Source organism: Oryza sativa, chromosome 9 (assembly GCF_034140825.1).
Source record: "Oryza sativa Japonica Group chromosome 9, ASM3414082v1".
NCBI classification, from domain to species: domain Eukaryota; kingdom Viridiplantae; phylum Streptophyta; class Magnoliopsida; order Poales; family Poaceae; genus Oryza; species Oryza sativa.
The window spans coordinates 6670400-6684188 of record NC_089043.1 but is presented as its reverse complement, the minus strand read 5'-3'; the positions used below and the strand labels follow the sequence as shown (position 1 = coordinate 6684188).

Sequence of the window (13789 nt, the reverse complement as noted above, 5' to 3'; positions counted from 1 at the left end):
GAGATAGAATTCAGAGAAGAGGCTGGATCCGTTAGAAAGAGGGCTCCGAGAGCTTTCCATCAAGTACTCACGGGCCGAAAACGGAGGTCGTATGAAGATTCGGTGGCCGTTTGAAGTCAGCAGTGTAGTAGGTGGCCGAATCGGATTCCAGCACTTGGAGTACTTGATCTCGATATCTTCTTGTTCATCCATGATGTGAGCAATGGTTGAATCCGTGGTAGCCATGGTCACATCAAAAACTCACAGAGATTGCAAACTCGGCCACTGGATTTACCGATCAAAATCAAGGCAGGATGCGCGGGCTCTGATACCAAGTTGTTACGACCTAACTCCATCGAGATCGCCGCCGGTGATCGCCGGAGTTCAAGAAGAACAAGTTTCTAGAAATGGGGAGAAGATGCGTGGAGAAGAAGAAGTTGTTCTCGAATTTTCTTTTTCATTTCTTCATTGTCGATTCCGATACAGTGCCGTGGGGTTATATATATGTCCCCTTCCTTACAGCTGGCCGAAGGCCCACAATTCAGTCTCCCAATCCAATTACATGTTTTCTAACATCGAATACGTAACTCGTCTATACGCTTTACTCTGCTTTGCCTTTCTTCTTCTCCTCTGCTTTAGACTTCGACTCTGTCGTGGCTGCAGCTATGACAAGAGCGAGCCGGGTTCTGGGGCTGAGGCGCTTACCTGGGGGAAGCGGGGAAGGGAGAGAGAGAGAGAGCGAGTGAGATCGCCGCGGTGGTGAAATCGGTGGTGGAGGAGGGCATCGGGGAGTGGGATTGGATTCGGAAGCAAGGCAAAGAGGGGTGAGGAGCTAGTAGGGGAGGGAGCTTGTGGGGGAGGACGGCGGCGGCACCAGCGGTTTGGAAGGGCAGGGACGGTGAGGGGAATTGGCAGCGGCGCGGCGCGGCGCAGCGTAGATCGGAGGTAGTTGCGGGGGAGAGAGCGGAGCGGAGGTGCGGAGGAAGGGAGCGACCGAGAGGGGGGAGGACGCGTGCGCGGCGTGTGGATCGGGGCGTGCGCGGCGTGCGGAGCAAGAGAAAGACGATCTGAGCCGTTGGATTAGACGACCCGACGTTTCATATTTCACGTGTCTGTTAAGTGCGTCTGCTATGTTAGAAGTCACGACCACCACTACGGATTTTTCAGTAGTAGAGAAGAGATAGAGAAGATAGAGATACGCAAGTTTAGACCATATATAATAGTGTTTATTAACGGGTTGCCTATATTGTCATGCAACTAAATTTGATAGTGTCGGTGACATGGGACCGGGAGTATCATGACTTAGAGACTTGAGGCAGACACGATCACCCACGTGGCCTAACCCCCTCGGGGGGGGGGGGGGTCGGGCCCGAGGGTGATACGGCCGCCCTTCTCTTTGTCTCCCCGAGGGGTCGGACCGCTCCCGTCTCGGCCCTGAGGGCCGAGGCGCCCCGACCCCTTGTGGGTTTTGCGCCGCGTATATGGGGTAGGTGAGCATAGCGGGGCTCACCTAACCGCATTTATTGCGGTTTGGACGAGCGCGTCACGCCACATGTAGCGCAGTATGGCACGCTCGTTTATCCGGTCTGTGACCAGTCACAGATCGGTCAGATTGCGGGTTAGGAGGCAACAGGCGATCTGACACACGCCTCGCCCCGTCTCGTCAGGATGAGAGTCTCTAGGCACTCGTCCCTAGCCGGAGCCAGCGTGCTAGCTCCTGGAGATGGCACGTTGGTCCTGGTCAGATATATGCCAGGCTTTATCCCAACCATTATAAGCAAGACGTTGTATGAAGAAGGGCGAACATGCAGATTGCTAAACTGACACGTGGTGGACAAAGGTGACCGGTCTGTGACTGGTCTGACACTGGTTATGTCGCCGGAAGACAACCGTGTTCCCACGTTGCACCTGCTTCCGGCGGAGTGGAGGTAGGTATGGGCCGTCCCATCAGAAGGGTCACTCGGGCAGCAGCCGTTGCAAATCTCCGCCCATTTATGAAGAGAGGACAGGGTGATCCCCGAGGTCAGACGAACGAGGACGCGTGGCCACACTCAAAAACAGGCAGTGTTTCAGCTTCCAAGAGAAGGTAAGCCAAGTTTTACTATAGATAGGATGGGACCCCACCCAAAAAGAGAGAGAGGGAGAAGTGGTGCATGTGGTATCCCCTTGAGATATAAAAGGAGGACCTTGCCCACTTAAGAAGGGGGGCTGAAAGGGGGGATGAGCTGGAGAGGAGATCCCACGAGAAAAAAAAAAGGAGAAGAGGGTTTTTAGAATAAGAGCTCTTTGGCTCTCCAGCTCTTTGTACCTTCTTCATACACAGATCCACCAGAACACAGGAGTAGGGTATTACGCTTCTCAGCGGCCCGAACCTGTATACATCGCCCGTGTCTTGTGCTTTTTCCATTCTCGCGAACTTTCCACAGACTAGGAGCTTAGAATCTCACCCAGGGCCCCCGGCCGAACCGGCAAAGGGGGGCCTGCGCGGTCTCCCGGTGAGGCGACGCGCCGGGCGCGGTGGTCGGAGGTTGCCCTCACCTTCGACCAGATCGACCACCCACCGTGTGTTGCCCGGGGAGGACAGGTCGCAATGGTGGTTTCCCCCACTGTTTGCAACGTGAAGCTGGGGCGTGTCCTCATTGATGGGGGAGCAGCCCTCAACATCCTTTCCCCCGCAGCCTTTGACGCCATCAAGGCCCCGGGGATGGTGCTCCGGCCGTCCCAGCCGATTATCGGTGTGACGCCGGGGCACACTTGGCCGCTAGGTCATATCGACCTCCCGGTCACCTTCGGTGGATCCGCCAACTTCCGCACGGAACGGGTGAACTTTGATGTGGCGGACCTCAGTCTGCCCTACAACGCGGTCCTAGGGAGGCCCGCGTTGGTGAAGTTCATGGCGGCAGTCCATTACTCCTACCTCCAGATGAAGATGCCGGGCCCCGGTGGCCCCATCTCTGTCCATGGCGACCTCAAAGTCGCGCTCGCTTGTATGGAGCAGCGCGCGGACCACCTCGCCGCTGCGTCCAAGCCCGAGGGTGGCGACGAGAGGCTTGGCACCTCCGTCCCCACCGCCCCGAGGCAGCGGATAGTCACGTGCGACGAGGTCCCGGTCAAGGAGGTTGCCCTGGGCGACGGCCCGTCCAAGACCACACGAATCGGTGGTCTTCTGGATGGCAAATAGGAAGACGCGCTCGTCTCCTTCCTGCGGGCAAACGCTGACGTCTTCGCATGGAGACCGGCGGATATGCCCGGGGTCCCCAGGGAGGTGATTGAGCACCGTCTCGCCGTGCGGCCGGGCGCAAAGCCGGTCCGGCAGAAAGTGCGCCGGCAGGCCCCGGAACGTCAAGCTTTCATCCGCGAGGAGGTGGCGCGACTTCTGGAGGCCGGATTCATCCGCGAGGTCATCCATCCGGAGTGGCTGGCGAACCCGGTGGTCGTTCCCAAGGCGAACGGCAAGCTTCGGATGTGCATCGACTACACCGACCTTAACAAGGCTTGTCCTAAGGACCCTTACCCCCTTCCTCGCATAGATCAGATTGTCGACTCCACAGCGGGGTGCGACCTTTTGTGTTTTCTAGATGCATACTCTGGTTACCATCAGATTCGCATGGCTAGGGAGGATGAGGAAAAAACTGCGTTCATTACCCCCATAGGAACTTATTGTTATACGACAATGCCATTCGGGTTAAAGAATGCAGGTCCTACTTTTCAACGTACTACTCGAATTTCTTTGGGTAGCCAAATAGGACGTAATGTTGAGGCTTATGTCGATGACTTGGTTGTGAAGACCCGCGACCGAGAAACTTTACTTTCAGATCTGGCGGAAACTTTCGAGAGTCTCCGCTCCACCCGCATAAAGCTGAACCCCGATAAGTGCGTGTTCGGTGTACCTGCGGGCAAGCTTCTCGGGTTCTTGGTCTCTGCCCGAGGCATTGAGGCCAACCCCGAGAAGATACGAGCTATAGAACGGATGCGCCCCCCCAGCAAGCTTAGGGATGTGCAATGCGTCACCGGTTGCATGGCCGCCCTAAGTCGGTTCATATCGAGGCTGGGAGAGAAGGCGCTACCCTTATTTAAGCTCCTCAAACGCTCCGGGCCGTTTACCTGGACGGAGGAAGCTGAACGTGCCCTCACTCAGTTGAAGGCGTATCTTAGCTCTCCCCTAGTTCTGGTCGCCCCGGAGCCAGGTGAACCCTTGCTACTCTACTTAGCGGCGACCCCGCAGGTAGTTAGTGCGGCGTTAGTTGTGGAGCGCGATGAGGACAACCCTCATTCCGCGCATCCCCACCCTGTGTTGGTTTGGCCCGGGAGAGAGCAGGGAGGAGAGGCTCCCGAGCCGAACGGTGGCCCAAGGCCCCCGACGACCGGAGCTGGCCCTCTGCCCGCTTATCAGACGGTGCCAGGTGCCCCCGACCCCCAGGATGGCCCGGGGGCCACTGCGGGAAGGCCGCACCTATCGCCCTCTGACCCCGAGGTTAACCCTGTGCCGACTCGACCCGGGAGAGAGCAGGGAGAAGAGGCCCCCGAGCCGAACGGTGGCCTAAGGCTCCCGATGACCGGGGTTGACCCTTTGCTCGCTTGTCCGACGACGCCAGGAGCCCCCGACCCCCAGGACGGCCCTGAGGCCACTGTGGGAAGGCCGCACCTGTCGTCCTCCGACCCCGAGGTCGTCAGCACAGAAGACAAGTGCGCCCCGCGAGGCCGCTTGGACGAAGAGCGCCCCAGGGATGCGGCCCCTGGCGAAGAGGATCAGCCCCACCGAAAGGTGCAGCGGCCCGTCTACTTTGTTAGTGAGGCCCTCCGGGACGCCAAGACCCGATACCCTCAGGCCCAGAAGATGCTTTACGCTATTCTGATGGCTTCGAGGAAACTGCGCCATTATTTCCAGGCGCATCGGGTCACGGTGGTTACGTCTTACCCCCTCGCCCAAATCTTGCATAATCGAGAGGGTACAGGACGGGTGGTGAAATGGACAATTGAACTTTCTGAGTTCGATTTGCACTTTGAACCACGTCACGCTATCAAGAGCCAGGCCCTCGCCGATTTTGTGGCAGAGTGGACCCCGGCTCCCGAGCCCGTCTCAGTCCCCGAGGCCAGCTCGGGCCCCTCGCAGCTGCCTCACACCGCCCACTGGGTGATGCAGTTCGACGGCTCCCTGTCTCTTCAGGGCGCCGGTGCGGGGGTCATATTGACCTCGCCGAGCGGAGACGTCCTCAGATACCTGGTTCGCCTTGACTTTCGGGCGACCAATAATATGGCAGAGTACGAGGGACTCCTTGCGGGACTCAGGGTGGCAGCTGGACTGGGGATCCGCCGCCTCCTGGTGTTAGGCGACTCCCAGCTAGTGGTTAACCAGATCTGTAAGGAATACCGGTGCTCTGACCCGCAGATGGATGCTTACGTACGCCAAGTACGGCGTATGGAGCGCCATTTCGACGGGATAGAGCTTCGGCACGTGCCCAGACGGGATAACACGATTGCCGACGAACTCTCACGGCTCGCTTCCTCGCGAGTCCAGACCCCACCGGGCGCCTTTGAAGAAAGGCTTGCCCAGCCGTCGGCGCGACCTGACCCCTTAGGGGAGACGGACGCGCCTGACCGGCCCCCGAGGCCCGTCGGAGTCCAGGCCTCGGGACCCGAGGGGAGCGCTCCCAGCTCCCTTAGATTGATTGCTTGGATCGTTGAGATCCAAGCATACCTCACAGATAAGACTCTACCCGAGGACCGCGAAGGAAGTGAACGCGTCCAGCGCATCTCCAAACGCTACGTGCTGATAGAAGGGACCCTCTATCGGCGCGCGGCTAACGGAATCCTCCTGAAGTGCATTCCTTGGGAACAAGGTGTCGAGCTTCTTGCTGATATCCATGAAGGCGAATGCGGAGCCCACTCCGCCTCGCGCACCTTGGTTGGCAAAGCCTTTCGTCAAGGTTTTCTATTGGCCAACAGCTCTCAATGATGCGGTCGACCTGGTCCGGCGATGCAGAGCGTGTCAGTTCCACGCCAAGCAAATCCATCAGCCGGCCCAGGCACTGCAGATCATACCACTTTCATGGCCGTTTGCTGTCTGGGGGCTCGATATCCTGGGACCGTTTAGGCGGGCCCCGGGCGGGTTTGAGTATCTGTATGTCGCGATCGACAAGTTCACTAAGTGGCCCGAGGCTTATCCGGTCGTCAAGATCGATAAGCACTCCGCACTTAAATTCATTAAGGGCATCACAGCCCAGTTTGGGGTGCCTAACCGTATTATTACGGATAACGGCACCCAATTCACTAGTGAGCTTTTCGGTGACTACTGCGAAGACATGGGCATTAAACTCTGCTTCGCCTCACCCGCCCACCCCAGAAGCAATGGCCAAGTGGAGCGCGCCAATGCGGAAATCCTCAAAGACCTTAAAACCAAGACCTTCAACATCCTCAAGAAGCACGGCGATTCGTGGATTGAGGAGTTGCCAGCAGTGCTCTGGGCAAACCGAACCACACCAAGCCGAGCAACCGGGGAAACGCCTTTCTTCCTCGTCTACGGCGCGGAGGCGGTTCTCCCATCCGAGCTCACCCTGAAGTCCCCTCGGGCCACCATGTACTGCGAGGCTGATCAAGATCAGCTTCGCAGAGATGACCTCGACTACTTGGAAGAGCGAAGGCGGCGCGCGGCCCTCCGAGCCGCACGCTACCAGCAGAGCCTGCGGCGCTACCATCAGCGCCACGTCCGGGCACGATCACTCTGCGTCGACGACCTCGTCCTACGCCGCGTCTAAACGCGTGCTGGATTGAGCAAGCTCTCACCAATGTGGGAGGGTCCGTATCGAGTGATCGGCGTCCCCCGGCCAGGCTCCGTTCGGCTGGCCACGGGCGACGGCACAGAGCTGCCTAACCCGTGGAACATCGAACACCTTCGTCGCTTCTACCCCTAATGGAGTTCGGGTGTCAGGTTTCGGGCTCGGGCCAACCCCGCACCCCCTTCAGGCGTGCAGGGTTGGCCGGGGGCTACCACATATGCATATTTTTTCTTCTATCTGTATTTCAATAAAAGCATTTTCGATTTCCTAAAGGCTGTATCTGTGCTGTTGTTTCCTTTTGAAGAATCTTGACTTGAAATAGGTCACTTGTGCTCAATCCTGCCCTCGGGGGCTCGAGTCGGCTAAAATCGCCAAAAGGGGCCCAGAACCGAGCCGTGCCCCGGGGCGTGGTGAACTCCGGGGGGAAATCGGCAAAAACCCACAATCGGGTCACCCATAACCCTCGGTCACCACGCTCCCGGCCTGGCCAGTCTCGACACGTGGATCTCCCCAGGCACTAGCCCCGACCCGCGCCTTTTGAGGACTGGGACCTGGGCACGAGCCCTTAATCAAGTTAAGACATAAAAGGACCACGGCACAGATCATCCTCATCTCATACACATAGCAAAATGAAATTGACACAGAAATTTCTTTATTTTGATTGCAGATTAAGTTAATCTATACAAAAAGGAGGCCCGAAGGCCTTGGAAGAAAGAAAAGAAGAAAAATCTGAGGATTGGCGGGGGCCTGGGGGCTCACTCCGATGCACCCGGGTCGCCAGCCTCGTCGCCACTGTCGCCCACACCGCCGTCATCGCCCTCCTCGTCGGAGTTGAGGGCGAACGCGAGCCGAGGGGCCGAACCCTTGAAGCTGTGGACGATATGGTCGGCGGCATCCCGGACCTGCGCGCGCGCGCCGTCCTCGGTCCCGGGAGGGAACTCGTCCAGCGCCGTCCATGGGGAGAAGTCGGGGTCCCTGGCCTGGTAACTCGCCAGTACGAGCTCCACCGCTCCTCGGGCGAGGTCCCTCGAGGATGACTTAATCGTCCCCTCAAGCTCCTCGGGGAGCCGTTGGAGAGTCCCGGCCATCTCCGAGAGGCGCTGGGCGAGGCCCCCCTGGTTGGCGGCGTACTTCACAGTCCGCCCGCCCCAGAGACCCGCCTGCCGCTCGGCGCGGTCTAAACGGGACACGGCGTCGCGAAGCATGCTGGGCCCTATCTCGCCTGCCAGGCGAAGGGCCTCGACCTCCCCGGTGGACGAATCCAGCGCGCCCTGCAGATCCGCGATGGTGTGTTCGGCAGCTGCGAGGCGGGCGGCTAAGTCGCTGTCGCCCGTGGCCGCCCCGCCGCTACGCGCCCTTGCATCCAGCTCCCTTGCCTGCGCCTCGAGTTCAGCGGCCCGCTGGTTCAGTGCGGCCCTCTCGGCGCGGGCACTTTCCAGATTGCGACGCGCTTGTTCCTCTTGCGCAGCTTCGCGGAGGGACGCGCTCTCCGCTAGCCTCTGTGCTGCGGCCTCGGCCTCCTCGAGGGCTCGCTCCCGCTCGGTGAGCGTATCCTCGCGGAGGCGGAGTGCGGACTCTTCTTCGGCACAGGCGGCTTCGTGCACCGCCAGTGTGACCTCCCGAATAGCAACGGCGGCCTCGCGGTCCGCCAGGTCCCTCTCCACGACGCAGGCACGCTCTTCCAGCGCCATGGCACGGGCCTCAAGGGTTTCTTCGCGCCGCCGGGATGCCACCTCGGTCTCCGCCGCCCGCCGTTCTCGGGCAGCGGCAGCGTCAAGGACCCCCCGGGCGGCGTTGAGCTTCTTCCCTAGCTCCGCCTCCCAGCTCCCGTATTGAAGGCGGAGGTCGTCCTGCGCCTCGTTCATCATGGTAGTGGCGATGAGGGCCGCCCCCCTCTCCTCCTCCACCTCCCTGGCGATCTCCCCCAGCATCTTCCGACGGGCTTCGAGCTCTGAGACGTGCCGGCGGTGTGCCTTGCGGCCCACCTCCACCATGGCCTCCACCGAGCGACGCCCCTCTTCGACACGTGCCCATGCGGCGTCGAGCTCCACCCGCTCTGCTTGCAAGGCCTCCATCTGGGCACTTAACCCGTCCAACACTGTGGTGTTAGCGACGGCCAAGGCCTGCAGAAGAGGCTCTGCGCTCAGTGGGGCAGCGGAAGGCGTGGGGGAGAGCCGCCTCGGTGAGGATGCCGCGCGGCTCGGCCCGCCGATGGACGTGCCGGACTCAGGGATGTCCCCCGGACCTGGCTTGTCCTGAGCGTCGCCCGAGGGAGTGGGCCCAAGCGATGCGCCCGCGGCCTCGTCGCGAGCTGCCTCGGAAGTCGTCGCCGCCTCGGCCTGGCGAAGTCTGGCCTCCTCCCGAGCGGCTTCTTCAGCTTGGCGAGCTCGGACGGCCACCTGGGCGGCCTCCTCGGCTTCCCGTAGGCGATCCGCGGCTTCTCGCCGGTCAGATTCCCGCCTCCGAGCCTCCGTGGTCGCCGCATTCTCGGCCTCAGATTGGCCGGACTTGAATTGGCAAGAAGGACGCGACGGGATCTCGCTGAAGCAGAAGAAAAGCCAGAAGACAAACAAGATGGGTGAATGAAAACTTGTGTTGGAAGAATGAATACAGCCACAATGGGCGTGGGACGAACCTGCGAGGGGGTCGGTTAAACGACCACCTTGGAGGGGAAATGAGGTTTCCCCGGGATGGTTCTGTCCCCCCCATCTTGCGGAGCCGTTTCTTCTTCCGCTCCCCCTCGGGCTGCGGCGTCGGCGCGGCCCCCTCCGGGCGCCTGCTACTAACACGCGCCGCCCCACCCCCTCGGGGAGGAGATGGGGAGGAAGTACCCTCTTGCTTCCTCTTCCCTCGGGCGTCGGCAGGGCGGCTGCACCCCGAGCCCCCATCACGGGGCCCGGAAGCACAACCCCCTCCTGGGGTAGATTGATCTCCCTTGCGGCTCCCGCTCGCACCGACATGGCCCTTAGGAGCTCGTTCCTCTGAGGCCCCGACCGCCATCATGATGGACAGGATGTTGGCGCGATCTGGATCGCTGCAGAGGGGGAGGACTCCTTGGGGGATGAGGGATGCCTCCGCGGAGCTGAGATTCAGCACCCGTTGGATCATTACCTTGAAGTCTTCAGGGACCCAGTCCCATTTGACCCCCGGTGGGTCCTCATACAGTCCTCGGACCCGGTGTACTCCCAGGCGCCCCGGGCGCGCCGCTGGAGTGGCGCGATCCGGCGACGAAGATAGTCACCGAACACCATGGCCCCTGTGAGCCCCTGGGATCGCAGGCCCGCCAGGCAGTCGAGGACGGCGTCGTAGCCATCTCCCAGATCTACCGGCGCCCGCCAGTTGGAGGCCTGCGCTGGAGGCTGGCTCGGAAGTCGGAGGCGCGCTTCGTCGGCGAGGGGGGTGTAGAACCAGTCGCTCTTCCAGTCATCCCACTTCTTGCGGAGGACGCAGGGAATGTAGCGGTTCAGCACCGGCCCCCGCGGCTGGAAGTAGCAACCACCAACCACCGACGGCGGCGACACCGGCTGTACGGTGAAGAACCACCGGAACAGCCGAAGGGATGGGCGCACCCCGATGAACATCTCGCACAGGTGCGCGAAGATGGCCAATGTCATTACCGCGTTGGGGGTGAGGTGCGCCATCTGGAGATCGTAAAACTCCAGAACATCGATGAAGAAAGAAGAAAATGGCGGAACCAGCCCTGCCATAGCAAAAGGGAGGAAGAAGACGGACCGCCCCGGGTAGCGTGGCGCCGGGCATCCCTCGCCCAGCGAGACTATCTCCCGGCCGGTGGCAGATTCCGGCATGAAGCGGCGCGGCAGTCCGGCCTGTCTCTCGCTCACGATGCGGGAAGGCGGCAGCATGCTACCGTCAAGCGGAGCGGAGCCCCGTGCCATGACGCCGGAAGAAGAGATGTTTGAGAGCGAGCGCGTGTGGCGAAGGTAGGGCACAGGAAACAAGGAGTTAGGGCGCAAGCGGCGAAGACAAGGGGAATAATGGCGAGAGGAAGGAAGCAAATCTCTTCCTCGGCGACTTTATACCCTTGCCAACGTTGTGCCCGGCTCCTCGTTTCTCGCGCCCACTATCTTGCCCCCTCGTTTCTCGCGACCACGCTTCCACTAATCCCATTTGCCCGTTTGCGGTGCATGAGGTGGATATGCGGCTGTGGCAGTCGAGATGGAACATATCGTGCGCGCGTTAATTACGCTCGCCGACCGAAGCGCCATCACCATATCTCCAGGAAAAACGAACCGGCTTGTCCCGATTTTTAGACCGGCCCCACCTGTCACCAGGCCTTAGGAAGTGGCGTCACGCCCGACCGCTTCCCTCGAGGAGGGCGATTGCCCTGGCATAACGCCAGGGGCTACTGTCGGTGACATGGGACCGGGAGTATCATGACTTAGAGACTTGAGGCAGACACGATCACCCACGTGGCCTAACCCCCTCGGGGGGGGGGGTCGGGCCCGAGGGTGATACGGCCGCCCTTCTCTTTGTCTCCCCGAGGGGTCGGACCGCTCCCGTCTCGGCCCCGAGGGCCGAGGCGCCCCGACCCCTTGTGGGTTTTGCGCCGCGTATATGGGGTAGGTGAGCATAGCGGGGCTCACCTAACCGCATTTATTGCGGTTTGGACGAGCGCGTCACGCCACATGTAGCGCAGTATGACACGCTCGTTTATCCGGTCTGTGACCAGTCACAGATCGGTCAGATTACGGGTTAGGAGGCAACAGGCGATCTGACACACGCCTCGCCCCGTCCCGTCAGGATGAGAGTCTCTAGGCACTCGTCCCTAGCCGGAGCCAGCGTGCTAGCTCCTGGAGATGGCACGTTGGTCCTGGTCAGATATATGCCAGGCTTTATCCCAACCATTATAAGCAAGACGTTGTATGAAGAAGGGCGAACATGCAGATTGCTAAACTGACACGTGGTGGACAAAGGTGACCGGTCTGTGACTGGTCTGACACTGGTTATGTCGCCGGAAGACAACCGTGTTCCCACGTTGCACCTGCTTCCGGCGGAGTGGAGGTAGGTATGGGCCATCCCATCAGAAGGGTCACTCGGGCAACAGCCGTTGCAAATCTCCGCCCATTTATGAAGAGAGGACAGGGTGATCCCCGAGGTCAGACGAACGAGGACGCATGGCCACACTCAAAAACAGGCAGTGTTTCAGCTTCCAAGAGAAGGTAAGCCAAGTTTTACTATAGATAGGATGGGACCCCACCCAAAAAGAGAGAGGGAGAAGTGGTGCATGTGGTATCCCCTTGAGATATAAAAGGAGGACCTTGCCCACTTAAGAAGGGGGGCTGAAAGGGGGGATGAGCTGGAGAGGAGATCCCACGAGAAAAAAAAAAGGAGAAGAGGGTTTTTAGAATAAGAGCTCTCTGGCTCTCCAGCTCTTTGTAGCTTCTTCATACACAGATCCACCAGAACACAGGAGTAGGGTATTACGCTTCTCAGCGGCCTGAACCTGTATACATCGCCCGTGTCTTGTGCTTTTTCCATTCTCGCGAACTTTCCACAGACTAGGAGCTTAGAATCTCACCCAGGGCCCCCGGCCGAACCGGCAAAGGGGGGCCTGCGCGGTCTCCCGGTGAGGAGCCCCACGCTCCGTCAGATAGCATGGAAGAAAGAGAGAGATGAGAGAAAAGGGAAACATGGTTGTAATGCATGACAACTACTCAAAGCCAAATCTTAGAATTCATTAAAGAAAATCTTGTTGGATGGCGTGGAGAAAAAAAAAGAAGAGTAATCAAAATAAGTAAATTGCACCTGTGGTCCTTAAATTTGTAAATAAGTTTCACCTTGATCCACAAACTTACAACTCGCACATCGTGATCTCTTAACTTGTTTGTTGTATCATTCCAATCCAAAACCTAGTGTGTACGTGGTCTTACCTACGTGGCATGCTGCATGGAAGATGACAAAGCAAAATTTTCCCTTGCCCTATTTTTTCTCCCAATCTTCACGTTTCTCTTCTTCCTCCACCACTAGATGCACCGCAACGGTGGCGGCGAGCAAGCAATAGAGAGAGGGAGGCAGTGAGAGAGACGACGCTGGCCTCCGAAGAAAGAGGCACCAGTGCCGGGGTTGGTCTAACGACGGAGCGGAGGCTCAGGGCCGGAGCGAACGATGGTGACTACAAGCTTCTCGCACTCTCCCTTCTCTCCACCATGAGCTCCGCTTGATTGTGACCAGGCGCTCCTCGTCGTTGCCGCTGCTTCTTCAAATCGACAATACCGTGTGTTGGTATTTATTACGATCATAGATAAATCCGCAAGCACACAAATACTGTTCTAGCATTTCACCCATGAGTATTTCCAAGGGTATCGTTATAGGGAAGACGACGATATAAATATAGATTTGGAATGCCACAAACAATTACAAACAATCATGGATCTATCTTTGTGTTTGATGAGTTTGTCTAGTTTGCAGAGAATATGGGGATCAAATTGTTGAATTCCTTACCATATTATGCACATGCTAATGGGCAGGCAGAAGCATCTAACAAAAGCTTGATCAAGTTAATCAAGAGGAAGATTTTTGATTTTCCCAGGCAATGGCATACCAGATTAGCAGAAGCGTTGTGGTCCTATCGGATGGCTTGTCATGGATCAATCTAAGTCCCTCCTTACAAACCTTTTTATGGGCATGAAGCAGTTTTACCGTGGGAAAGTAATATCGACTCAAGGAGGATTACTTTACAAAATGATTTGACAGCCGATGATTATCATAATCTCATGGTAGATGAGTCAGAAGAGTTGGTTCAATCCAGATTGTGTGCATTGGAAAAAGTAACAAGGGATAAGGAGAGAGTTGCTCATCATTATAATAAGAAGGTTGTACCGAAGTCTTTTTCGGAGGGTGAGCTTGTTTGGAAGTTGATTTTACCGATAGGGACTCGTGATATAAAATTCGGCAAGTGGTCGCCGAATTGGGAAGGACCTTTTCGGATCTACAAGTCTGTTTCTAAAGGGGCTTGTATGTTGCAAGGGCTTGATGAAGAAGATTTTGGAACAGCTCTTAATGGAAAGTATTTG

The 13789-nt window shown here is 58.3% G+C and overlaps 1 protein-coding gene across 1 annotated transcript; it reads right to left on the bottom strand.

The window, feature by feature from the left end:
- Window positions 1–7503: 7503 nt before the first annotated feature.
- On the bottom strand, window positions 7504–8908 carry LOC136351731 (uncharacterized). Its single transcript, XM_066304004.1, has one exon. It carries the CDS (start codon window positions 8828–8830, stop codon window positions 7511–7513), a length of 1320 nt encoding a protein of 439 aa, XP_066160101.1. The 5' UTR covers window positions 8831–8908; the 3' UTR covers window positions 7504–7510.
- Between the last annotated feature and the right edge of the window lie 4881 nt (window positions 8909–13789).

Excerpts from the sequence above, each read along its gene's own strand:
- LOC136351731 (XM_066304004.1), bottom strand. The coding sequence starts at position 8,830 with ATGGAGGCCTTGCAAGCAGAGCGGGTGGAGCTCGACGCCGCATGGGCA.